The sequence below is a fragment of the Lathyrus oleraceus genome, chromosome 1 (assembly GCF_024323335.1).
Source record: "Lathyrus oleraceus cultivar Zhongwan6 chromosome 1, CAAS_Psat_ZW6_1.0, whole genome shotgun sequence".
NCBI lineage: Eukaryota > Viridiplantae > Streptophyta > Magnoliopsida > Fabales > Fabaceae > Lathyrus > Lathyrus oleraceus.
This window is the reverse complement of record NC_066579.1, coordinates 208851520-208876503: the sequence shown is the minus strand read 5'-3', so window position 1 is coordinate 208876503 and position 24984 is coordinate 208851520. Positions and strand designations below refer to the sequence as shown.

Below are 24984 nucleotides of genomic sequence, written 5' to 3'. Positions count from 1 at the left end.
AGTTCATATCTAGGGTTTGAGACCCTCATGCCAAAGAGCACAACCATAAATTTATAAAAGAATGGTTATGAGCATCATATATAAGTCCCAATGATTCCTACATGTTATATTGTTCATGTTTTCTTCAAGAGTTTGGAGGTGATTTGCCTTGGAAACCCTAGTTTGACTGGGTATCTTGAGTAACTTCTCCAACAAGCTATCTCACCATTTGATCAAATTTCTCAAGGTAAACTTCAAAATTCATCATCTTATGCATATATTATCTACCATGAGCCTATAAAGTCAAGAGAATTGAAGGTTAGCAAGTTGGTTGGTGGTGGTTGGCCCGATGAATTCATCTGATCAAAATTGGGTCTCCTTAGACCCTATCTCCTACATGTTTCACCATACGAAAATGATTCCAAGAGAAACCTTACTCTAAATGACATTCCAAACAACTTTCATGTTGATACCTAGAGCTAGTTTTGCTTGTAAAATCATTTTCTATGTTGAAATATTATAGGTCATTTTGTCTAAACCCTAATTTGAAAGTCAACTTCCCAAGGCCATAACTTGCTCAATTTTTATGATATGAAAGATTTACAAGTTGCAAAATCAAATTCAAGATGTATACTTAAACTTTGATGTTTGGAGTGAGAGCTAATTCAACTTTTATGAGCATGTGATATGAGGCTACATTATAGGTCACTTTTGACCTATACCATTGAACAAATGATTTTTCCAAACTTCAAAAATGCATAAATCTATCATTTCAAACCCAAATGACATGAAATTGGTGACCATTTTTAAGGTATTTGAAATAGATACAACTTTGATGAAGACACTTTTCTCATTTGAAGCTCACATAAAAAGTTAAGCAAGGTGGAATATTGAGATATATGGCTTGACACTTAGAAAAAAATTCAATATGTTGAAATTTCCAAACTTCCACCTCAAAATTCTTCAAGATCCAAGCTCCAAATGGAAAATTGTTGAACATGAAAGTTGTTCCTCTTGACCTAAGCTTTTCAAAAAGTCCAAGTTCATTCATTTTGGACAAGAATTACTAGGGTTGCGCATGGCATGAACATGGTATCATCATTTGGCAAGATTGAACTTCAAACATCCATGCACAATTGCCTAGCATTCCAACATGACTTCAGCCTTGCTTATACTCAATTATGGATCAGATGGAGTGATTTCATGGGCCTGTACACGCCCATGCACCCATGCATCACACATTGCTAATTTTGGAAGTTCACTTCAAGTGTGCAAATATCAATTGAATTGGCTATAAATAGAGACCTCTAGCATCAGAATTTCACACACATTCACGCCAGCTTTGATCCCAAACCTCTAACCCTCTCGTTCAAAAGGATAATCCTGAGAATTTCACTTGAAATTGAGTTTGAATTCTCACTGTTTTGAGATTCAAAACTCCAGGGATCCAAGACCTTTTGTGCATTCTATTCCATTTCTGCAAGCATTCTGAGTGAGATCAAACACGAGCCAAGGCAAGAACAGTTGAATCAAGACCTACATTGAAGGTATTTTCCAGAAATTTTCATCTCTTCGATTCTCTCTCAATCTTGCTCAATTCTCTTGATTCTTTGGTTGTCTGAAGTCCTACCAATGTAGGCAAGAAGATTGAGTTGCTTTGAGGCCAAATCGAAGCAACTCAGTTCATGTACCTCAAATTCCAACTCCATGTATCTCTCAATATACTTGAAGTTAGGATGAATTGAGGTCAGATCCGTGCTCTACGCCATTTTTTCTTTTAGATAATGTCCTTTTTTTTAATTTTTTTAATGGTGATGAGTGAACCAGTCCGGCTAGGGTCGCTGGAGAAGACAACCGACCTTTGGACGTCGGTGATGTGTTGGCTTGGTTCTGAGTCATTGATCTCTTTTGAATTGTTTTAATCACGGTCGTGCATTGTAATTACCTTTCCTGTGGCGCATTGACTCGAGACCCCAATGGAACGCCCGCTGGTGGCCACTTGATCTGCCACCTCAATTAATGAGGGAGATCAAGTGGCTCACGTTTTTTGGTTATTTTCTGCTTTTCTTTTATTCCTTTTATTTTCATTAATTCATATTAATTCTAATATTGATCCAAAAAATATGAGAGTTTCACCAAAAAAATTCAAATAATTTCCTCTTTCATATTCTGAATTAAAATTATTTTTTGGATCATTATTAATATTTTTCATGATTTAATTGATTTTTAATTTGTTTTTAATTGCTTAAAAATACTTTTAAATGCCCAAAAATTATGAATTTTTTTCTCCAAGGTACTTTGACCTTATTTGACCTATGATAAATCTCATGGCCATTTCTTTGGTGTTTTGATGAGGTTTTAGGAATTTGACAAACCATATTTAATTTAAATGCATTATTTTAGTATTTTTAATTTGAATAAATGCCAAATAATTTTGTTGACCAATTGTGATGACTTGTTTATGTTTGACTATTGTTGTTGGGCCTTGGTCAAGGTTGATTTGACTTTGTCAAGTTAATATCATTGGATTTAGGGGATTGATGGAATGTACATTCCAACTCCCAAAATGAATGGATGATATTAATTTGGTAAAAGTCCTCCTTTGATCAATTTGAGTTTTGATCCATTTCCCTCCCACTTCATCTCATTCCCTTTCTTCATTCATTCATTTCATTTGGCCTATGATATCTCAAAGTCTTAAAGCTAGTTGATTGAAAAATTAACATGAGTATGGATGAGATTAGGCCACACCTTTTGCATATTCTTTTTGTGTGTGGTATGTTTCATGAACATAGTTCATAATACTATGTCTATAACATGCATTAACACCAAAATTCTATTGCCCGGCCTCAAATAGTTGTGACTTCTACATAAGTCCAATTACGATTGCTTAACATAGCGCTAAATTTGTGACATCAAAGGCATAGCATTCTAGTTAGTGAGATTGTAAGTCTCCCCTCTTTCATGGTATTGTATGGAAACTTGGCCTTCTTTCCTTCCTTTGGAAGATGTTTTGGCTCAAGGATCCATGCTTGTGATAAGTGGATTGAGTGTTCTCCAAAGAATGTCTAAAAATGAAAAGCAAAAGCAAAACAATACTAGCTTCTAACTCATTAACAACTAACTTTTAATTTCAAGCCATTTACTTTAATGCCATTTAATTCTAGTTTTTATACATTTGCCATTGTTCATATCATTCTAATTGTTTATGTTAATTCAATTTTCACTTTGTCCACTTGGACCATATTGTGTGATATATTTTGTTTGAGTATATTTTGTTTGTTTGTGTGGTCTTTGACCATTAATATACATAATAACAACAAAAACCCTAAAAAACTTGTGTGTGGACTATTGGCTTGATTTTGGACAAATGAACTTAGAACTTAGGCAACATTCCTATGCTAAAGGACTTGGCCAATGCCAACTTATTGAGAAACCAAGTGCTTGCAATTTAAAACTTCATCTGATACATCATTCAAGATCCTTCTGAGTTCATCTGCAACATGATCATTGTGAAGCTGTTATTTTGAACTTGTGACTTGTGAAACTCATTTGTTATATGGGCTACTTTGAGGAAGATCATGGAATGGATAAGCTTAGATGTGGTCATCTTTATTTGATGCCTTACTCTTCAAGATAATATAATTGTGCAGTTGTGTGTTGCTTGATTCTAAAAAGTCCAAGGGAATTCTGGGTTTCTATTGACATTCTTGTTTATTGGATTGCTACCGATTTGGTTAGATCTTTTCAACTCTTAACTTTTAATTTTGTACATAGGATAGTCTCTTCATCTTCTCCCCACTTCTTTAATTTCAAAATCTATCCCTCTCTTTTTCAAAACCTTCTTTGATTGAACTTATTTTGTTCTAAACTTTGACCATTTTTGCAAAAGATAGAAACTTTGGCCTTATGCCAATGCATTTTCAAACTTCTTTTCTTAAATCAAACTTGTAAATAAACTTAACTATACTTGACTTAACTTTCAAAAATCCAAAAAGAACTAACTAACTCAAACCATTTTAGGCCTTTGTGCCTTTCAAATTTAATTTTTGTTAAAAGCAATGCATCCACTTTGAAATTTGTATCACGAACTACGAGGTTTTGATCCCTCATTTTTATGGTGGTATGTGGGCACAAGTCCGAAGATCTTGTCAAACACAAAAATATAATTAATGAATTCTTTTCTCATCCCCTCATTCTATTTCTTTGTAAACATCACTTTATACCAAGTACATATGCACACAAAAAGGGCTCCCTAGGAGTACCTAGGACACTTTGAGTGCTAACACCTTCCCTCTGTGTAACCAACCCCCTTACCTATAATATCTGACATTTTATTAGTTTTGATTTGAAAACTTCTTAATTTTTGGGTTTTGTTCGTACTTTTTCCCTTTTCCCTTGGAAACAATAAAAGCGCGGTGGCGACTCTTGTTATTTGATCTCTAGCTTATCCATAGCTTGATGATCATGAATTTACCGCTACAGATATAAGAGAAGAAAATGAGCGAATGCGAGATAATTGATTCAAAACATGCATGATTACTTCATTAATATTACCATTAAAAACAACAAAGTTTAAACACAGGCAGCTTTTAATAACAAAGAAACTACAAATGCAAAATGAAGGCAAATCAATCCAATGATTGCCAATGTTTGAGGATGTCTTCCTGTCCGGACCACTGGTTTTAGGAGATGCTCTATTGAAGTCTTCGAACTCATTCAGACGAGAGGTTGGCGTGCACCAATAGGTTTCCTTCTAGAAAGGATATGTACTTGTTGCCTATCAACTCTTGAACCTTGGCTTTGAAAGCATTACAATCCTCAGTTGAGTGTCCTATTGATCCAGTGTGATATCCACATTGCACATCGGGATCATGTCCAGATGGGTATGGTTCCGGTAACGGCTTGAGAGACTTGGGATCCACCAGTGAACTTCGAACAGATACGGTAGAAGTTAACTATATGACATAGGAATTGGATCAAGAGGAGCATTCCTTCTTTCTAGATTGTTTCGAGGCCTGGGTTAGTTCAGATGTTGATTTTGATATTCTTGACTCTGGGTTTGTCGATTTGTATGAGGAGCAGTCCACGGTTGCTTGTATGATGCTCTGAGAATTGTTGGTTGCCCATAAGGATAACATGGTGTTGGAAATGGTGATTGCTGAAAAGATAAAGAATCATAAGTTATGGTTGGTGCACTATGAGAATACCCAACATCTGCCATGACTGCATTGGTTTCATCATCCTCCTCCTTTTGGGAATTGCTAAGGGATTTTGTCTCTCTAGCTTGGCTGCTGGAGGCGCCTTGGATTATTCCGCCTTTGAGGACACTCTCGATGCATTCTCCAATTGTCACTATGTGGACGAAGTCTGATAACGCATTGCCTACCATTATTTCGAAGTATGGGTTATGCAAGGTATCCATAAACAAGTCAACCAATTCTTTATCCAAGAGTGGTGGTTGCACTTGGGCTACCAATTCTCTCCATCGCTGTGCATATCCTTTGAAAGTTTCGTTGCTCTTTAGGGATAAGCTTTGCAGTTGCCTTCGGTCTGGAGCCATGTCCAAGTTGTAGTTGTACAGCTTCAAAAAAGCATTGGCTAAGTCTTCCCATGACTGAATATGGCTTATTTTCAACTTTGTATACCAGCTCAACGTCTTGAAAATAGTGAATCATCAGCTTGTCATCGTGAGTATGTGGTGCCATTTTTTGGAAGAACATCATCAAATGGTGCCTTGGACAACTATCCCCTTTGTACTTCTCGAAGTTGGGTAATTTGAATTTCGGGGGGATTACTAGGCCTGGTACTAAGCACATATCAAGCTTAAGATTGTCATTCACATCCATTGCTCGGACTCTCTCCTCGAGGGCACGAAGCCTTTCAACATCAGGATTGGTCATTGGTATCAACTAGGATTGAGTAGGAATGTTCTCTTGTGGAGGATCATAGTCAGGAAAAGGTTCATACATTGGGTTGGTAATTGCAGTAAAGCCTAATGAGGAACCAACATTCTCTGTGACACCATGTTGAAGATTGTTCTTTGACTGGGCTATCCTAGCTTCCAACATTTGGTCTATCTTGCCTTTCATGTTGTTCATATCCTTTCTCAACTCAACTTGATTCTGTTCCAAGCACTCCCTTGTCTTTTAGTAGCTCCCAAGGGTTCAGTACGAGTGTCGGGAAATCAGCCTGCTGGTAATTGGCAAAAGAACGGGATGAGTTTTTTTTTGGTATTTGGAAAATGATATGCATTCATGCTGATGGAATGCGAATGCATGAAATGTAATACAATATTCAGGATCACAGGAATATGGAAACTTACAGGTTGGTTAGAACAACGGGTGAATAACTGGTATCTCTAATTAATGGAACCCCATAGGTAGGCTCTACAGTTGCCGGGTTCTTAGAGTCATGGATCCTTCTTGAGAACGTCACTATCGTGACAAAGGCTCGTCGAACAGTAATACCCTCAAATGATCTCATCTAGGTGAGGTCTTCGTATTGTCCCAACAAGGAAGGCTCATTGAGGATTCTACTACACAACTCTCGAGTCCAAGGTTCTAACAAGGTTCTCAGAGTCATAGATCGAGGTTAGGAATATTACTGTAAGGTAATAATACGTCCAAGGGATCTCATCTGATTGGGGCCTTCGTATTAACCCCACAAGTCTGAAGTCTTGTAGGTTAATACTACACAACCACCATGGATGGAACAGGTTAAAAGGTCCCTAGAGTCATTGATCCAACTTGAAAACACCATCTTCGTGACAAAGGCTCGTCGGATAATGATATCGCAAGGGAATCTACTCTAGGCGGGGTCTTCGTATCGTCCAAACAAGGAAGGCTCCTTGTGGTCCTCTACTACACAATCACCATCTTAATCCTATGGCTTTTCTCAGACTCGGGTAGAGAGCCTATCTCATGAAGTGCCAATAATCAGAGAGCCCTAATAGCAATAATGAGAACAAACAGCAGATCACAAATAGCAGTTATACAATGAGATAAAGAAAATAGAAGAAAGCAAGTTTGAACAAAGCTAACATTCATCACAAATCAAAATAAATTAGGTTTGACTCTCTCTTGCATGGTGCATGAAAATCCCCAACAGAGTCGCCCTCTGTCGCATCTCGAAAAATACGATTCCTCGCGATGGTCGCAGAAAAAATGTGTTCGAACAGAGTCGCCACCAAACTTTATTTATCCCAATGAAGGAATAGGAAAATATCGATAAAACCTTTGAAAAACAGAATAATGGTCGTCGCAACCATATTTGGGTTCGGGGGTCGATTACGCAAGGGGAAGGTATTAGCACTCCTCACGTCCGTTGTACTCAACGGGAACCTTTTGGTTTAATTTGCGATTTGAATGTTAGTTGAATGCTGTTTGTTTTCTTAGAGTGCTCTCTCCGAAATGAGTTTTGATCACACGGAGATGACAAGTTGGATTTAATATATTGAATGTTTTGTTGGATTGGTTTCGATCGCACGTGGGCGATAAAAAGATAGATTTGATATGTTAAGGTATTTTGTTGGATGACGATTACTCGGATAGTCAAGTAAGGCAACTCGTATCCTAATAGTCGAGGAGAGGAATCGAAGGCTCTAGACCATCTCCCTTTTCATCCTTAATTGTAAAAGGATTTGATAATAGTTAAGGTGTTTCGAATGGATGACGAATACTCGGATAGTCGAGTAAGACAACTCGTATCCTAATAGTCGAGAAGAGGAATCGAAGGCTCTAGACCATCTCCCTTTTCATCCTAGTGACTATGAAAACAAGTTTGCATATGGTTTATGTATTTTAGATAAACGATAAGTATTTGAATGAGTGAGTAAGGCAACTCATATCCAAGTATTTGAGGAGAGGAATTGAAGGCTCAAGACCATCTCCCTTTTCGTTTATTTTATTTATGAAAATGATTTGATTTAATTAAGTTTTGACGGATAGAAATGACAATTATTTGACTAACCGAGTAAGGGAACTCGTATTCAAACAATCGAGGAGAGGAGTTGAAGGCTCAAAATCATCCCCATTTTCATTTCTAAATGAAATGGTATTTAATTGTGATGAGATATTTTAATTTGATAAAATACTCGATGTTGGATCGAGGTTTGAAATTGCGTTTGCGGATAACTTAGGTTATATTTAGTGAATCAATCCTCTAATCAATTAATTAATAGTCGAATAGATCGCATTGTAAGAAAGCCCAAGAGTAAGCTATGTGATCCCATAATAAGTTGATCGGGGGTATATATATATATATATATATATATATATATATATATATATATATATATATATATATATATATATATATATATATATATATATATATATATATATATATATATATATATATATATAAAAGTAGCTATGGATAGAGGGGTCAAAAAAGCCCAAAATGATAAAGCCCTAACAATTAGGCCCTTATTTGGCCCCATTTTTTTAGGCCCCCTACTAAATCAATAACTCTTTGGCCCCTTATTTTTAAGCCCCCTCATATTTTTATTTTTTAAAGGGCCTAAATGAGGGGCTCAAAATATAATTTATTTGAAACAACATATTTTATTTTTTTAAATAATAAATATTTTTGAAAACTATTTTTTTTCGAAAAAAACCTTATCTTTTTAAAATAAAAAAAATCATTTTTTTTTTAAAATAAACATAATCGATTTTTTTAATGTATTAAAATTTTTAATTTTTTTAAAATTTTTTGATATTTTTGAAAAAAAAATAAATAGATTTTTTTCGTAAAAAAAACTAATTAATTTTTTAAAATGAGAAAGGCGGTTTTTCTTTAAAAATAAAAAATCATTTTTTTTCGAAAAAAAGTCTATTCTTTTTTAAAAGAAAAAATTATTTTTTTCGAAAAAGAATATCCATTTTATTTTGAAAATAAACAATCGATTTTTTTTGAGAAAAAAGTCGATTTTTCCTGAAAGTAAAAAATTTGATTTTTTTTGAAAAAAAAATCATTTTTTTTATATATAAAAACGTCGATTTTTTTGAAAAAAAAAGGTGATTTGTTTTTGAAAAAAAAACCTAAACTTTTTTCGAAAAAAAAACTGACTTTTTTTTGAAATAGAAAAAAAAAGTCAAAGTTTTTTCTAAGATAAAAAAAATCGATTTTTTTCAAAAAATTAAATCGATTTTTTTAAATAAAAAAGTTTAATTTTATTTGAAACAAAATCGAATTTTTCCTAAAATAAAAAAGTTGATATTTTTTGAAAAAAATGATTTTTATGAAAATAATCTATTTACAATTAGAGCCTCAATTTAGGAGGCCGGGGCCTAACTTTTAAGGCCCCCAAAATATAGGGGGCCTAAAATTCTAAAAATAAATGAGCCCCAAAATACATAAGCCCCCTAAACTAAAGGCCCATAAAATTCAAGTAAAGCCTCAAGGCCCCATCATTTTTTAAAGTTGACTTTTTAAAAAAAAAAATTGACTTTTTTTTTAAAGAAAAAATTATTTTATTATTTTATTTTCATAAAAATCATTTTTTTCAAAAAATATCAACTTTTTTATTTTAGGAAAAAATTCGATTTTGTTTCAAATAAAATTAAACTTTTTTATTTAAAAAAATCGATTTAATTTTTTTGGAAAAAATCGATTTTTTTTATTTTAGAAAAAACTTTGACTTTTTTTTCTATTTCAGAAAAAAGTCAGTTTTTTTTTTTTCGAAAAAATTCAGGTTTTTTTTTCAAAAACAAATCACCTTTTTTTTTCAAAAATAATCGACTTTTTTATATATAAAAAAATTGATTTTTTTTTCAACAAAAATCAAATTTTTTACTTTCAGGAAAAATAGACTTTTTTCTCAAAAAAATCGATTGTTTATTTTCAAAATAAAATTGATATTCTTTTTCGAAAAAAAATAATTTTTTCTTTTAAAAAAGAATTGATTTTTTTTTCGAAAAAAAATGATTTTTTATTTTTAAAGAAAAACCGCCTTTCTCATTTTAGAAAATTAATTAGTTTTTTTTACGAAAAAAAACTATTTATTTTTTTTGAAAAAAATATTTTTTTTTCAAAAATATCAAATTTTTTTAAAAAAATTACAAATTTTAATACTTTAAAAAAAATCGATTATGTTTATTTTTTTAAAAAATTGATTTTTTTTATTTTAAAAAATTGATTTTTTTTATTTTAAAAAAATAAGGTTTTTTTCGAAAAAAATAGTTTTCAAAAATATTTATTTAAAAAAATAAAATATGTTGTTTCAAATAAATTATATTTTGAGCCCCTCATTTAAGCCCTTTAAAAAACAAAAATATGAGGGGGCTTAAAAATAAGGGGTCAAAGAGTTATTGATTTAGTAGGGGGCCTAAAAAAATGGGGTCAAATTAGGGCCTAATTATTAGGGCTTTATCATTTATGGCTTTTTTGACCCCTCTATTTACAATATCCTCTTATTGAAAATTAAATCCCAATATATCCCATTCTGAACAAAAATTCTCAGAATGCCCCACGTTTTTCTTTGGACTCGTCCATTCAATGGAGGAGTGGGTGAAACGTTGCATTTGGCCGCATGGACTCGTCCTTTGATTGGACGGAATAGACACTTATTATCATATTTGAACTCAGCCAATGGATGGCCGAATGTATACAGTATTATTTTTTTTTGCTTTTTTAATAATTTTAAAAAAGGTAATGACTTAATATTATTTTGAGAAAAAAAAATTTATAAGCTCGGCCAATGGTTGGCCGAGTCTACCCATCAAATGCAAGACTTCAACCACTCATCCATTGAATGGACGAGTTCAAAGGAAAAAGTGGGGTATTCTGGAGAAAAAAATTTTAAAATAGGGCATATTGATATTTAATTTTCAATATGGGGTTTCTGTGGGCAAAGTCGAACAAAGCTATGTGATTTTGCGATAACATAATTTTTCAATAAATTATATAATGTGTTCAGTCATTAGAGTTTTAAATTTTATGAATAAAGAGGCGTTTTTGGAGCATTTGAGCAGGGGAGATGGTAAAACATCCTTAATAGTTTATAAGATTTTATTGCTTTCATATATTAAATTAGCCATGAATCTTTTAAGAGTGAATGACTAGAGGAGATGGTAAAACATCATTAATAGTTTATAAGATTTTATTACTTTCTTATATTAAATTAGCCATGAATCTAATTTCTCATAGATTAAGTCCTTTTTTAAATAAATTTGCTCTCTGAATTATCTGATTCATTTAAGTTTACTCTTTATAATGATGAAATTCTTAAAAGTTATATTCAATGATATTTTTATATTCAATCATGCAATCCAACTAATGATTAAATCATTCACTAATGATACCGAGTTGATGAACAGTAGATTCCACTGCATCTAAGCTTTAATTCTACTGCATGTAAGCTTTAAAATAAAACAACAGTGTAATTTAAGCTCCTTATGAAATATAAATGTTATTTACCCATCCTGTGCAACATTATAGAACACATTTCTCCATTTTGTTCAATCACATCATCTCTAATTCAAAAAAGTTCAATTTTATGAATCTCAGGCATCATGATCAAGTCTAACCGTGGTAACTACAACTAGAATGCTTGATTTTTAGATGAAAAGAGAAAATGTAGCCAAGAGCAAGTTATGTACCAGGTGATACGAGTCTATAAAATGTTATACTCAGCAATATGCATTCAAAACCTTTGTTTATAGTACTTCACTACTACTATTCCCCAACTGCACCCTTCCCTTCCCCAACAGCAAGATGACTCGCTCAAATTTCAATGACAAATACATGAATAGAATGTAAATAACTCCCAGACCCTGAAAGCGCGAATCATTAGATTCGGGGATTCAAACCTGACTCAAAACCCACTTTGCTGACAACAACTCAACAAAGTATATGGACCACTCAATAACGTAGCAAAGCAACAAAACAATATGAAGACTGACTATGAGATAGCAATGATAAGTGTGGCGGCACATAGGCAAACCACCTAACCTTGTCATATTGCCTTGTCAACCATCATAATCAATCAGATGAACCAGACTCTTTAACTTCCTTCTCTGAATCTCCTTTTTCTTTTTCTGGTGCAGATTCTGGCTCCTTAGTTTTGTCCTCAGGTTTCTCTTCATCTTTCTTCTCTTCATCTTTCTTTTCTGCATCTGATTTCAGATCAACACTCAATTTCACAAGGAGTTCAGCAGCAGCAGTTACTTCCTCGTTTTCCTCTTTCTTCAGGGAATCGGCAATTTCATGGAATGTTTCTATGAAATTTTTGCAATCTAGCAGTAAGACAAAGTAACAGTTAATATATGAAATGTTTGCACTCAAATGGAGAAAAAGCAGTAAAGAACCAAATATTAGCACTTGTTCATTCTCCAGATTAAAGCTAGCATAAATTATTATCATAAGTGTCACAGGATCAGATTAAGTTCCCATGATAAACAGGGAATAGCATTGTTAAAAAAAGGGGTATGTCATTCTACCCAAGGACAAACACTATATAAACTGTAAACTAATGTAACCTAATTTTGTTTAGTAAAATAGGATCATTAAACAATGCCCAAACACAAGTGGCATCTAAGCTGCAAACACGTTGGAGATGTTTGGGTAGTGTCACACTCTCATAGGAAACAGGTTCAAGTCACTCACATCTTCAAGTTTGGAAGTCTAAACAATTTGATCAGGATCGTATGAAATTAGTACTTGTAGTAGATGTTAAAATTCCACGACATAAAATCAAGAAGAAAAGACACACAATTGATATCCCCATACAAACAACCATCATAAGCATCTAAATTAAATTATTTCAACATAATTTCATTTAACAATAACTATTTTACAAACAAACTCAAGAGGAACCTAACCTATACAAACACCGCTGCAATTTTTTATACAAGAAATAGAAATAGAAAACTCAAATAAAGTAAACACAAGTCCTTTTTCACAAATAATCATTTCAAAATAGGAACTCAACTAGTGATCATTGTTGTGACTTGGAAGTACTGTTGACCAAAACACAATGGCACAAGCACAACTACCACCTACGGTGCATGATGGAAAATATCCAAATGAACAAGTGAAACATATTAATACACACACAAAAGAATACATGTAAGAGCTATTCCAATAACCCATCACAGAATCAGCACCTAAACACACAAATCCAACAAGATTTTATGTAATGGCACAGAGAAACAAAACCACAAGTTCATCTAAAAGTTGGGTTAACAAAGCAGTGAACTCTGAAAAATTCGAAAACTCAGGTCATCCAACTTCCACATTCAAAACGCCTAAAATTAAGCAAAAAGATAGAATCAAGTTTTCCACTTAGGTTGCAACTTGCTAGTGAGTGAAGAACAAACACTTCACTTCATTGGCTGATTACAAACACCTAAAATAGCACTTACTAATACCAACACTAAACACAGCTAGTTCAGTAGATTTAATTAGATTAATCGGTACCAGAGTAGTCATTCCCAGAGAACTTCAGAGAGCCGACCCCAAAAGTGGGATGGCAGGATAGTGTATAGCGGGATGACAACTCTATTTGATCATTTTTTTGGACAAACTACATATAATTATTATAAATATATATATTAAGCACATGTTTGAGTCTCAACTCAAATTTGATTGAGAAATTCAAAATTACCCTTAACATTGTAAAATTTAAGGGGTAATTTTAGTTTTTTTTAGAGGGGAAAAGGATAGCAGCCCATAAAGCCGTGAACCGCTCTGCTCCTCTATCCCCGCTATTTACCCTATGGCAGCCTCTCCCCTATATCCCCAGTATTGGCTACCATTGACTACTCTGACTACTCTAATCAGTACACAAGATTAAAAGAATATACACTTAAAAGCCCTATAAAACAAACAAGTCCAATCATACTTTAGAAATAATACAATTTTTAAAATTAATAGATTAAAAGAATGTTTACTTTCAATTGAAGCAAATCGAATGCAGAAAAGCTCATCCTTCAATTCACCATCAGCATAGTCCCTTGCATGCCAAACACAAGACTTCTCATTCCCGGCATGCTCTTGCACAGTCATGTTAGGCAAAACTAACCAAAACAAAATCAAAATCACTTAACCAAATCAAAATCAATTAACCAAAACAAATTAATCAAAATCAAAAGTGAAAAAAAAACAATTAAAACCAAAATAAAAGCAATACTCACTGAGGTGATTTGCACAGATCTTGAGAATCTTCGATTGCCTCATGAGAAGCCTCACTTTTCCGGTAACCTTATGCTTGAGAAACTTCACAGTTCCGGCACCTCGTTCCTTCCACTGATTCCCTTCCTTGTCAAAACGGTACAATTTCGCTTTGCTACAAACAAATACAAATCACAAATCAACAAACAAGAAATCACAAAAACAGTAAACAAGAATCGATAGAGTGTACATACAGGTCGAGAATAGCTTCTTCCTCTTCTTCTCCGGTGGATACAGCGACCTCTTCGAGTCTGACGATCGGGGCGACCTGAGCTCCGGTATCTTCGTCTTCGCCGGCGGGAACATCTTCCTCTTCGTGGTGATCGGTGCTGGTGGACATCTTAGTTGATTGAAATTGTAGAGAGAGAAAGAGAGAAACTGTAGAGAGAGAAAATGAGAGTGAGAGAGGGGTTAATAGGGTTTTTAGGTTTATATAAAAAGGGAGAAAGAAAAGAAGGGTTTGGTTGTATACAGCGATAAAGGCATTTATGATTATATGCAGTTTTTGGATGACCGTTTGATGATTGCCACGTGGATAGGGATGGATCGGTGAGATTTGTATTGTTTATGGACGAAAGAGGAGTGTTTTGATAAGAGGGGAATTCTATCTTGCGTTACTTTTATAAGTGGTGTACGGGGCAACACTTCCTCAATTAAATACTAAAGTCCATATTATGAAACAAGATTTGTGCATGAGGTTTTTTTATCGAGATAACCCAGTTTTTCAAAAAAAATCCCAAAATATCCCACGTTTTAGGAAAATTTCCAAAGTACCCCACTTTTAGGAGGAGACGCCAATTGGATTGGCGACTCCTCTTAAAAATTGCAAGGAGACGTCAATCCAATTGGCGCCTATGTGTAATTTTTAAGAGGAGACGCCAATTCAATTGGCGACTCCCTTAAAAAGGCCTCAAATGGCAAAACCTCCAACATGAAAGTTGTAGGTCTTTTCAAGAAAATGAATTTGGACATAAATTTTGCATCATTTGGATTTTTTATGAGAAAGTTATGGGCAGTTGAAGTTGGACATCTGATTTTTTCAATTGTTATCTGACCTATAATGTTTTGTATTATCGCATGTGTTTCTTTTAGAAATTTGAAATTTTGTCCAACATAACAATTGAAGTAGACATATTAAATTTTCCAATGTACTTGATCCCACCTCAAAATAATTAAAAATGAGTGAGTTAGGTCCTTGCGAAGTTGACCCAAAATTAGGGTTTCTGTCAAAACATGTGTATGTGAATTTTGCCAAAAGGGACCAACTTCAAGCCCTTCTGTTTGAATGATAAAAGCCTCAAATGACAAAACCTTCAACATAAAAGTTGTAGATCTTTTCAAGATAATAAATTTGGACTAAAATTTTGCATCATTTGCATTTTTTTTTAGAAAGGTATGGGCACCTGGACTTGGACTCTTTGACATTTCAATTGTTATGTGGCATATAATGTTTTGTATTATCATATGTGTTTATTTTAGAATTATGAAATTTTATCCAACATAACAATTTAAGTAGACATCTCAAACTTTCCAATGCACTTTGTCCCACCTCAAAATCATAAAAAATGAGTGAGTTAGGCAGTTGGGTAGTTGACCCAAAATTAGGGTTTCAGTCAAAACATGTGTATGTGAATTTTGCCAAAATGGAGTTTAGACAAAGAAACCTAATGTTTGGAGTTTACACAAAGATAAATTTGATATAATACGAATTGATATTAATAAAATTTGGAGTTTACACAAAGAATCATAATGGTGATGACCGGGATCACCTAACCGACCACCGGTCCCACATCCCCTAGCTACCCTAACCCTTGGCCCTAACCCACGTTGACGATTCTGCACCGGTGTTTGTTCATCTGAGGGGCCAGGAGCGTTATTACCTCATACAGGAGAAGATCCATTGAGGTATTCAGCCAACTCAGCATAGTCTTCAGTATTCAATGGTGGTGTAGCGGCGTAGCTGAGCTCATGACCCATGCCAGAGAAGTTGGGGTGTGGTTGACTCATAGATGGGCGACCGGGACGGTTGAAGGGAGACATGGGTGTGAATGATGCGTCTAGGAAAGTTTGGAAAGGTTGTTGGGGTGTTTGGAAGAGATAGGATTGTGGGATGTTTTGGTTTTGTGATGTTTGGGCTTCTTGGCTACGGTAGGAGGAGGGGCGGTTAGTGTTTTGGCTAAGGCGACTTTGGTAGGGTGATGGTGTGGGTGCGAAGCGATGTTCGGTCTGAGGTTGATGGTCCATTTGTTGGTGGTGGTATGGGGTATGTTCTTGGAATTGGGGTTGGGTGAATGGCATGTTTTGGTTGTATGTTTGTGTGTTTGTGGAACGGAAAGTTTGACGGATAGGTGGTTGTGAGTAACCGGGCTGAGAATGTTGTTGGGGGTTAGATGTTGATCTTTCTTGTGTGTAACTTGTCTGGCGTGGGTCGTAGAGGTACATATCATCGGCGATGAATTGAAATCCAACCGATCTGTACCAAGCCATATAAGTACGACTTGGTTTTACCTTATTTGGCATGACTGGGTCAGTTAAGACATGGTCATGACGGTGCTTCCACTTGCGACACTCTGATCTTGCGAAGGTTTGCTAAGGGTTGAAGTTCCATTGGTCGTTCACTTTACGCATATGCCATTCTCCTAGGCTAGCTGGGGGATCTGGGATATTCTGGACCATACCAAACTACAGCTTCACACGATCGGTGTTGTGCATCTCCACAGTTGTGAACTGTATTATCGGTGTGCATGTTGTCCATACGGTTGCGTCTTCAGCGTTGACGTCATGGTCATGATCCAGATTAAGGTATGGACGCCAAATGAACTGAAATTTTAAAGAAGATAGGATTTTAATGAATGTGGAAAAAGTCAACATAATATGACGAAATAATGAAGTTATTTTGCTTACGTCTGTCGGTCGAAGGTGATCCAACAGGTTGCGATACTGAGTAATATAGTGTCTCGGACATCTGCTGTAACTCATACCACGTGTCGACCATCTACACCAAAAAGTTAAAATAAATTAGTTTGAGGTAATAAATTTTAAGGAATTAAGTAAAGATATAGCAATTAAAACAACTTACTTTTTTGCATATGGAAAAGTGAAGGGTTGTTATTGACCGGTGCTAGAGACGGTAGTCTTGACCAACCCCATACTTGTAGCAAAACAGCACATCCAGAAAAAGTAGATGTGTCTTTGTGGGAGTTCTTGTACAACGGACTATAGAGATAGGCTAGATGTAACACCCCGATAATAATATGATCATTATTTAAATTAAGTTAATAATAGATTTATTAATTTAATTAGATAATTGGATTATTATTATTATTATTATTTTGGAATTATTGAATTATTATTATTATTGGAATAATAATATAATTTGGAAAATAAAATAAGTTGGAATAATAAAAGTCCCATTTTGGTAAAAAGGTTATTTTCCACGTGAAAAGGGAAAAGAGGCAGAAAGGGCAAAAAGCCAGAGAACGAAGGTTGAAGGAAGGAGAAGATTGGAGCTCGGAAGCTGCCGGATTAACTCAGGTAAGGGGGGTTTATCATCGATTAACGGGTATTATGGGATGATATGTACTGGGTAGTAATAGACCATTGTTTTGCCTCTGATTGGATGATATATGTTGAATTTGTGAACTTTTGAGATGAACGAAAATTTGGATTATAATTGACAGAATTCGTAGGAATTAGAGGTAGAAAGGTTAGAAAATTGTGAAATCGAAAGTGTATGATTCGTGTTAGATGATATGAATGAATTGTGTGTGAAATTTGGACTGTAGAAGGTTGAATTGGATAGGTCTCGTAGCAGAGAAAGCCATTGCAGATCTGAGAGCTCTGGTCTCTGGTCATACGCGTATGGCACTAGGCAATACGCGTATGAGATGTTGGTACGCGTATGGGGGGAAGCCTTACGCGTATGGGTGGAAAAGACGGCATTTTGAACGTGAATTGGTCTCTGTTGGTACGCGTAATGGGAAGTTGTTACGCGTAGCGTACGCGTATGGGATAGGTGGTACGCGTATGAGTTGGGCGAGGAAATGCGCAATACGCGTAAGAGAGTAGGCATTACGCGTATGGAGTTGGCCAGGTTTGGGCAATACGCGTATGGCATGGACAGTACGCGTATGGGCAGAGTTGGGATCTTCCTGAACTGTTGTTGTGCAGTTTTTGGTTGTTTAGGCTGAGTGATGTACTTAGCTGAGATATGATGTTGTAGGGATCATTTCCCGTTGTTTTGAGTGGTATAGGTATTAGTAGAGCGGGCTAATACTGTGGTTGATTATGTGGCATGATATGATGTGCTTTTGTGATTAATTATGTTGATAATGTGTAATGGTATACATGATGATGTGAATGTATACGTTTGTGAATAGACTGTATTATGGCTTAGAGTGTGAGCATGTGTCTATTCTTGATTATTGTTGATGTTGCATTGCTAGGTGATTAGCATGCATGTTGTGGCCCATTTGGGGTGGTAGCTAATTCCCATGGTGAGGAATTAGTGAGTATATCATTTGATTGTTGTTGTTGATGTTTGCATGCTAGGTGATTAGCGTGCATTTCATGGCCCATTTGGGGTGGTAGCTAATTCCCATGGTGAGGAATTAGTGAGTGAGTCACTATGTCTCAAATGAGTGGGACTAGTGAGCTTGGTAGCCGTGCCTGGATTTGGACGGTGAGGTTGAACTATATGTTCACAAATAGTCGGTACCGCATGCATAGAGTCTCATTGCATAATGAATGTATGGCATATAATATGAATGGATGTATTCCAGTATTATATGTGTATTGTGTGTTGTGTTATTGATGTTGAATATGGTTGAGAATCTACTGTTGAGTATGATATTTGAACGAATATTGCTGTTGCTGAATGCGTAGTCTGATTAGGGTGAATTAATGTGTTAATTACTTGGCATTACATATTGTTCTATAATGCTTATTATATTGATTGAGGAACTCACCCTTACGCCTATTTTTCAGGTAACGAGAAATGAGTTGAGTAGAAGCTAATGCTTGGAGTCTAGAGTAGTTTCTTATGGGTCATGCTCTGATAGATGTAAAATCGGGAGGGGATGTTTTAATTAATTTGATTTCTGTTGTTGAATGATTGACATGTATTGTGTTACATGTTTTACATTGATGTTGAATTGATTCCGCTGCGATTTATGCAAAGAATCTTATTTTGATTAAAGAAATGAGCATGACAGGATATTTTGATAATTGTTGTGAAATGATTGTGTGACACCCTTCGGGGCATAATTACTCTGATGAATATATATTGTTATTTTAATTATAATAATTTGGGGTATTTAGAAGGGTGTTACATTAGTGGTATCAGAGCCTGGTTGGTCGTGTCGAGTCGTAATTATTCTGTTTCCCCTGTACGGGATAGGTGTTGTGTAACCCTATCAGTACTTATTGTTTAGTTTGTTTGGGTTTTCAGAATAGAGATGGCGGGAAGAGGTAGAGATGATGCTGCGATTGCTGAGGCTCTGGGTATGCTAGCTGGAGTACTTGGAGGGAATCCAAATGTTGTGGGAATGGGAGCTGCTCGTCAGTTGAGTGAGTTCCAGAAGAACAATCCTCCAATGTTCAAAGGAGCATACGATCCAGATGGTGCTCAGAAGTGGTTGAAGGAGATAGAGAGGATCTTCAGAGTAACTGAGTGTGCTGATAACCAGAAGGTCAGGTTCGGTACACATATGCTGTCAGAAGAAGCTGATGATTGGTGGGTTGCTACCCGCACTGAGTTGGAAGCTGCTGGAGATGCTGAGATTACTTGGGCTGTATTCAGAGAGAGATTTCTGAGGAAGTATTTTCCCGAGGATGTCAGAGGAAAGAAAGAGATAGAGTTCTTGGAATTGAAGCAGGGTAACCGGTCTGTTACGGAGTATGCTGCTAAGTTCACAGAGTTGTCTAAGTATTATACTCCCTATGCTGAAGCTGCTGGGGAATTTTCCAAGTTTGTGAAGTTTGAGAACGGGTTGCGTCCCGAGATCAAGCAGGCGATTGGATATCAGAGGATTAGAGTGTTTTCTGATTTGGTTGACTGTTGCAGGATTTTCGAACAGGATTCCAAGGCAAGAGCTGAGAGCTATCAGCAGAGAGTTGATAGGAGAGGCAAGAATCAGATTGATCGTGGGAAACCATATGCAGCTGGCAAAGGTTTTCAGAGGCAGAGTGGGATGAAGAGGCCTAGTGGGGGAGATTCTAGTGCTCCTGCTAAGTGTTACAGATGTGGTCAGGCTGGACATCGTATCCATGAGTGTACCAGTAATGAGAAGAAGTGTTACAAATGTGGAAAAGGTGGTCATTTGGCTGCAGATTGCCGGTTGAAGACTGTGACTTGCTTCAACTGTGGAGAGGTAGGTCATATCAGTCCGCAGTGTCCTAAGCCAAAGAAAGAGAATCAGTCAGGAGGCAAGGTTTTTGCTTTATCAGGTTCTGAGACTTTTGCAGATGAGCGTTTGATCCGAGGTACGTGTTATATTAATGGCTTTCCTCTTGTAGCTATTATTGACACAGGTGCGACTCATTCTTTTATATCTTTGGATTGTGCTGTGAAACTTAAGTTAGAGATGTCGGAGATGCATGGAAGTATGGTGATTGATACTCCTGCGAAGGGTTCAGTGACTACTACTTCGGTTTGTTTGAATTGTCCTTTGAGCATTTTTGGTAGAGACTTTGGGATAGACCTTGTATGTCTTCCACTAGTGCAGATTGATGTTATTCTGGGTATGAACTGGTTGGTGTTTAACCGAGTCTATATCAATTGTTTTGATAAGACGGTGATCTTTCCTGAGGTTGAGGAAGGAGAGAGTTTGTTTCTATCAGCGAGGCAGGTGAATGAGGAAGTGGCAGATGGAGCAGAGTTGTTTATACTGTTAGCAACTTTGGAGGCTAAAGATAAACTGGTGATTGGCGATCTAGCTGTGGTGTGTGATTTTCCTGATGTGTTTCCGGAAGAAGTGAATGAATTGCCGCCAGAGCGTGAAGTTGAGTTCTCAATTGATTTGGTACCTGGTACTAGACCGATATCGATGGCTCCTTATCGTATGTCTGCTGTTGAGCTAGCTGAATTGAAGAGTCAATTGGAAGATCTGTTGGATAAGAAATTCATTCGTCCGAGTGTGTCACCGTGGGGTGCACCAGTGTTGTTGGTTAAGAAGAAAGAAGGTACTATGAGGTTGTGTGTGGACTACAGGCAACTGAATAAAGTGACGATCAAGAATCGGTATCCTTTGCCGAGGATTGATGATTTGATGGATCAGTTGGTTGGTGCGAGTGTGTTCAGCAAGATAGATTTGAGATCTGGGTATCATCAGATACGTGTGAAAACTGAAGATATTCAGAAGACTGCTTTCAGAACAAGGTATGGACATTATGAGTATTCTGTAATGCCTTTTGGTGTGACTAATGCGCCTGGAGTATTCATGGAGTATATGAATAGGATTTTCCATCCGTACCTAGACAAGTTTGTTATGGTGTTTATCGATGACATTTTGGTGTATTCGAAATCTGAAGAAGAGCATGTTGAGCATTTGAGAGTGGTTTTGGGAGTTCTACGAGAAAAGAAGCTATTTGCTAAACTATCTAAGTGTGAATTTTGGTTAGAAGAAGTTAGTTTTCTTGGTCATGTGATTTCAAGAGGTGGTGTTGCTGTTGATCCTTCTAAGATAGAAGCGGTATCTAAGTGGGAAGCTCCGAAGTCAGTTTCTGAAATAAGAAGTTTTCTTGGACTTGCAGGTTATTATAGGAAGTTTATTGAGGGATTTTCTAAGTTGGCGTTACCGTTGACGATGTTGACTAGAAAGGGGCAAGCGTTTGTTTGGGACTCAAAATGTGAAGAGGGTTTCCAAGAGTTAAAGAGAAGGTTGACTACTGCTCCTATTCTGATATTACCGAGTTCGTCGGAACCATTTGAGGTTTACTGTGATGCGTCATTGTTGGGTTTGGGTGGCGTGTTGATGCAGAATAAGCAGGTTATAGCTTATGCTTCGAGACAGCTGAGGGTTCATGAGAGGAATTATCCGACGCACGATTTAGAGTTGGCAGCTGTGGTATTTGTTCTGAAGTTATGGAGGCATTATTTGTACGGGTCAAGATTTGAAGTTTTCAGTGACCATAAAAGTTTAAGGTATTTGTTTGATCAGAAAGAGCTGAATATGAGACATAGGAGATGGTTAGAATTTCTGAAGGATTATGACTTTGGTTTGAATTACCATCCGGGTAAAGCAAACGTTGTGGCTGATGCATTGAGTCGGAAATCATTGCATATGTCTATGTTAATGGTTAAGGAATTGGACTTAATTGAGCAGTTTAGAGACTTGAGTTTGGTGTGTGAGAGTACTCACAATAGTGTTAAACTGGGAATGTTAAAGTTAACAAGTGGTATTTTGGATGAGATCAGAAAGGGTCAGAAATCCGATGCACTTTTGGTTGATAAGCTGACTTTAGTGAATCAAGGTCAAGGTGGTGAATTCAGAGTTGATGAGAATGGTGTTTTGAGATTTGGTAATCGGGTGTGTATTCCGGATATTACTGAGCTTAAGAAGAGTATTCTGGAGGAAGGACATCGTAGTGGCTTGAGTATTCATCCTGGAGCTACGAAGATGTATCATGATTTGAAAAAGTTATTTTGGTGGCCAGGAATGAAAAGAGAAATTGCGAGTTTTGTTTACTCCTGTTTGACTTGTCAGAAGTCAAAGATTGAGCATCAGAAGCCGTCTGGGCTAATGCAACCGTTGGCCATTCCAGAGTGGAAGTGGGATAGTATCAGTATGGATTTTGTTTCTGGTTTGCCGAGGACAAGTAAGAATTTTGAGGCTATTTGGGTGATTGTTGACAGATTGACGAAATCGGCTCATTTCATTCCGATCAGAATGGATTATCCGTTAGAGAGACTAGCTGAGTTGTATATTGAGAAGATTGTAAGTTTGCATGGTATTCCGTCTAGTATTGTTTCGGACAGAGATCCTAGATTTACGTCGAAGTTCTGGGAAGGTTTGCAGAGAGCTTTGGGAACTAAGCTGAGATTGAGTTCTGCATATCATCCGCAGACTGATGGTCAGACTGAGAGGACGATTCAGTCGCTAGAGGATCTTTTGAGAGCGTGTGTTTTGGAGAAGGGAGGTGCTTGGGACGGTTATTTGCCTTTGATTGAGTTTACCTACAACAATAGTTTTCATTCGAGCATTGGTATGGCACCGTTTGAAGCTTTGTATGGTAGGAGATGTCGGACACCGTTATGTTGGTATGAGTCCGGTGAGAGTGTTGTAGTTGGACCGGAGATTGTTCAACAAACTACGGAAAAGATTAAGATGATTCAGGAGAAGATGAGAATTGCTCAGAGTCGTCAGAAGAGTTATCATGATAAGAGGAGGAAGTCACTTGAGTTCCAAGAGGGAGATCACGTGTTTCTTCGTGTTACTCCGATAACTGGAGTTGGTCGAGCTTTGAAGTCGAAGAAGTTGACGCCTCGTTTTATTGGTCCTTATCAGATTTTGGAGAGGATAGGAGAGGTAGCCTATCGTATCGCTTTACCGCCGTCGCTTGCGAATTTGCATGAGGTTTTTCATGTGTCTCAGTTGAGGAGGTACATTCATGATCCGTCACATGTAGTCCAAGTAGATGATGTACAGGTGAGAGATAACCTGACTGTTGAAACATCACCTATGAGGATTGAGGATCGAGAGTTGAAGCAGTTGCGGGGTAAAGAGATTGCCTTGGTGAAGGTAGCTTGGGGAGGACCAGCAGGTGGCAATGTGACTTGGGAACTCGAGAGTCAGATGAAGGAGTCTTATCCAGAGTTGTTCGCTTGAGGTATGTTTTAGAGGACGAAAACTCTTTTAGTGGGGGAGAGTTGTAACACCCCGATAATAATATGATCATTATTTAAATTAAGTTAATAATAGATTTATTAATTTAATTAGATAATTGGATTATTATTATTATTATTATTTTGGAATTATTGAATTATTATTATTATTGGAATAATAATATAATTTGGAAAATAAAATAAGTTGGAATAATAAAAGTCCCATTTTGGTAAAAAGGTTATTTTCCACGTGAAAAGGGAAAAGAGGCAGAAAGGGCAAAAAGCCAGAGAACGAAGGTTGAAGGAAGGAGAAGATTGGAGCTCGGAAGCTGCCGGATTAACTCAGGTAAGGGGGGTTTATCATCGATTAACGGGTATTATGGGATGATATGTACTGGGTAGTAATAGACCATTGTTTTGCCTCTGATTGGATGATATATGTTGAATTTGTGAACTTTTGAGATGAACGAAAATTTGGATTATAATTGACGGAATTCGTAGGAATTAGAGGTAGAAAGGTTAGAAAATTGTGAAATCGAAAGTGTATGATTCGTGTTAGATGATATGAATGAATTGTGTGTGAAATTTGGACTGTAGAAGGTTGAATTGGATAGGTCTCGTAGCAGAGAAAGCCATTGCAGATCTGAGAGCTCTGGTCTCTGGTCATACGCGTATGGCACTAGGCAATACGCGTATGAGATGTTGGTACGCGTATGGGGGGAAGCCTTACGCGTATGGGTGGAAAAGACGGCATTTTGAACGTGAATTGGTCTCTGTTGGTACGCGTAATGGGAAGTTGTTACGCGTAGCGTACGCGTATGGGATAGGTGGTACGCGTATGAGTTGGGCGAGGAAATGCGCAATACGCGTAAGAGAGTAGGCATTACGCGTATGGAGTTGGCCAGGTTTGGGCAATACACGTATGGCATGGACAGTACGCGTATGGGCAGAGTTGGGATCTTCCTGAACTGTTGTTGTGCAGTTTTTGGTTGTTTAGGCTGAGTGAT

General features: G+C 36.5%; 1 protein-coding gene across 1 annotated transcript; it reads right to left on the bottom strand.

Annotated features, from left to right (window-relative positions):
• Window positions 1–11560: 11560 nt before the first annotated feature.
• LOC127128093 (ran-binding protein 1 homolog b) lies at window positions 11561–14718 on the bottom strand. Its single transcript, XM_051057345.1, has 4 exons — window positions 14349–14718; window positions 14118–14269; window positions 13875–14000; window positions 11561–12218 (listed from the first exon to the last, which is right to left on the bottom strand). Exons 1-4 carry the CDS (start codon window positions 14492–14494, stop codon window positions 11965–11967), a joined length of 678 nt encoding a protein of 225 aa, XP_050913302.1. The 5' UTR covers window positions 14495–14718; the 3' UTR covers window positions 11561–11964.
• Window positions 14719–24984: the final 10266 nt, after the last annotated feature.

What these genes read in the sequence shown, in the direction of transcription:
- LOC127128093 (XM_051057345.1), bottom strand. Translation starts at nt 14,494, where the DNA reads ATGTCCACCAGCACCGATCACCACGAAGAGGAAGATGTTCCCGCCGGC. An exon ending in GATCTGTGCAAATCACCTCA is followed by an intron (nt 14,001 to 14,117) that starts GTGAGTATTGCT and finishes TGTTTTGGTTAG; the next exon opens with TTTTGCCTAACATGACTGTG. An exon ending in TCGATTTGCTTCAATTGAAA is followed by an intron (nt 12,219 to 13,874) that starts GTAAACATTCTT and finishes TCTTACTGCTAG; the next exon opens with ATTGCAAAAATTTCATAGAA.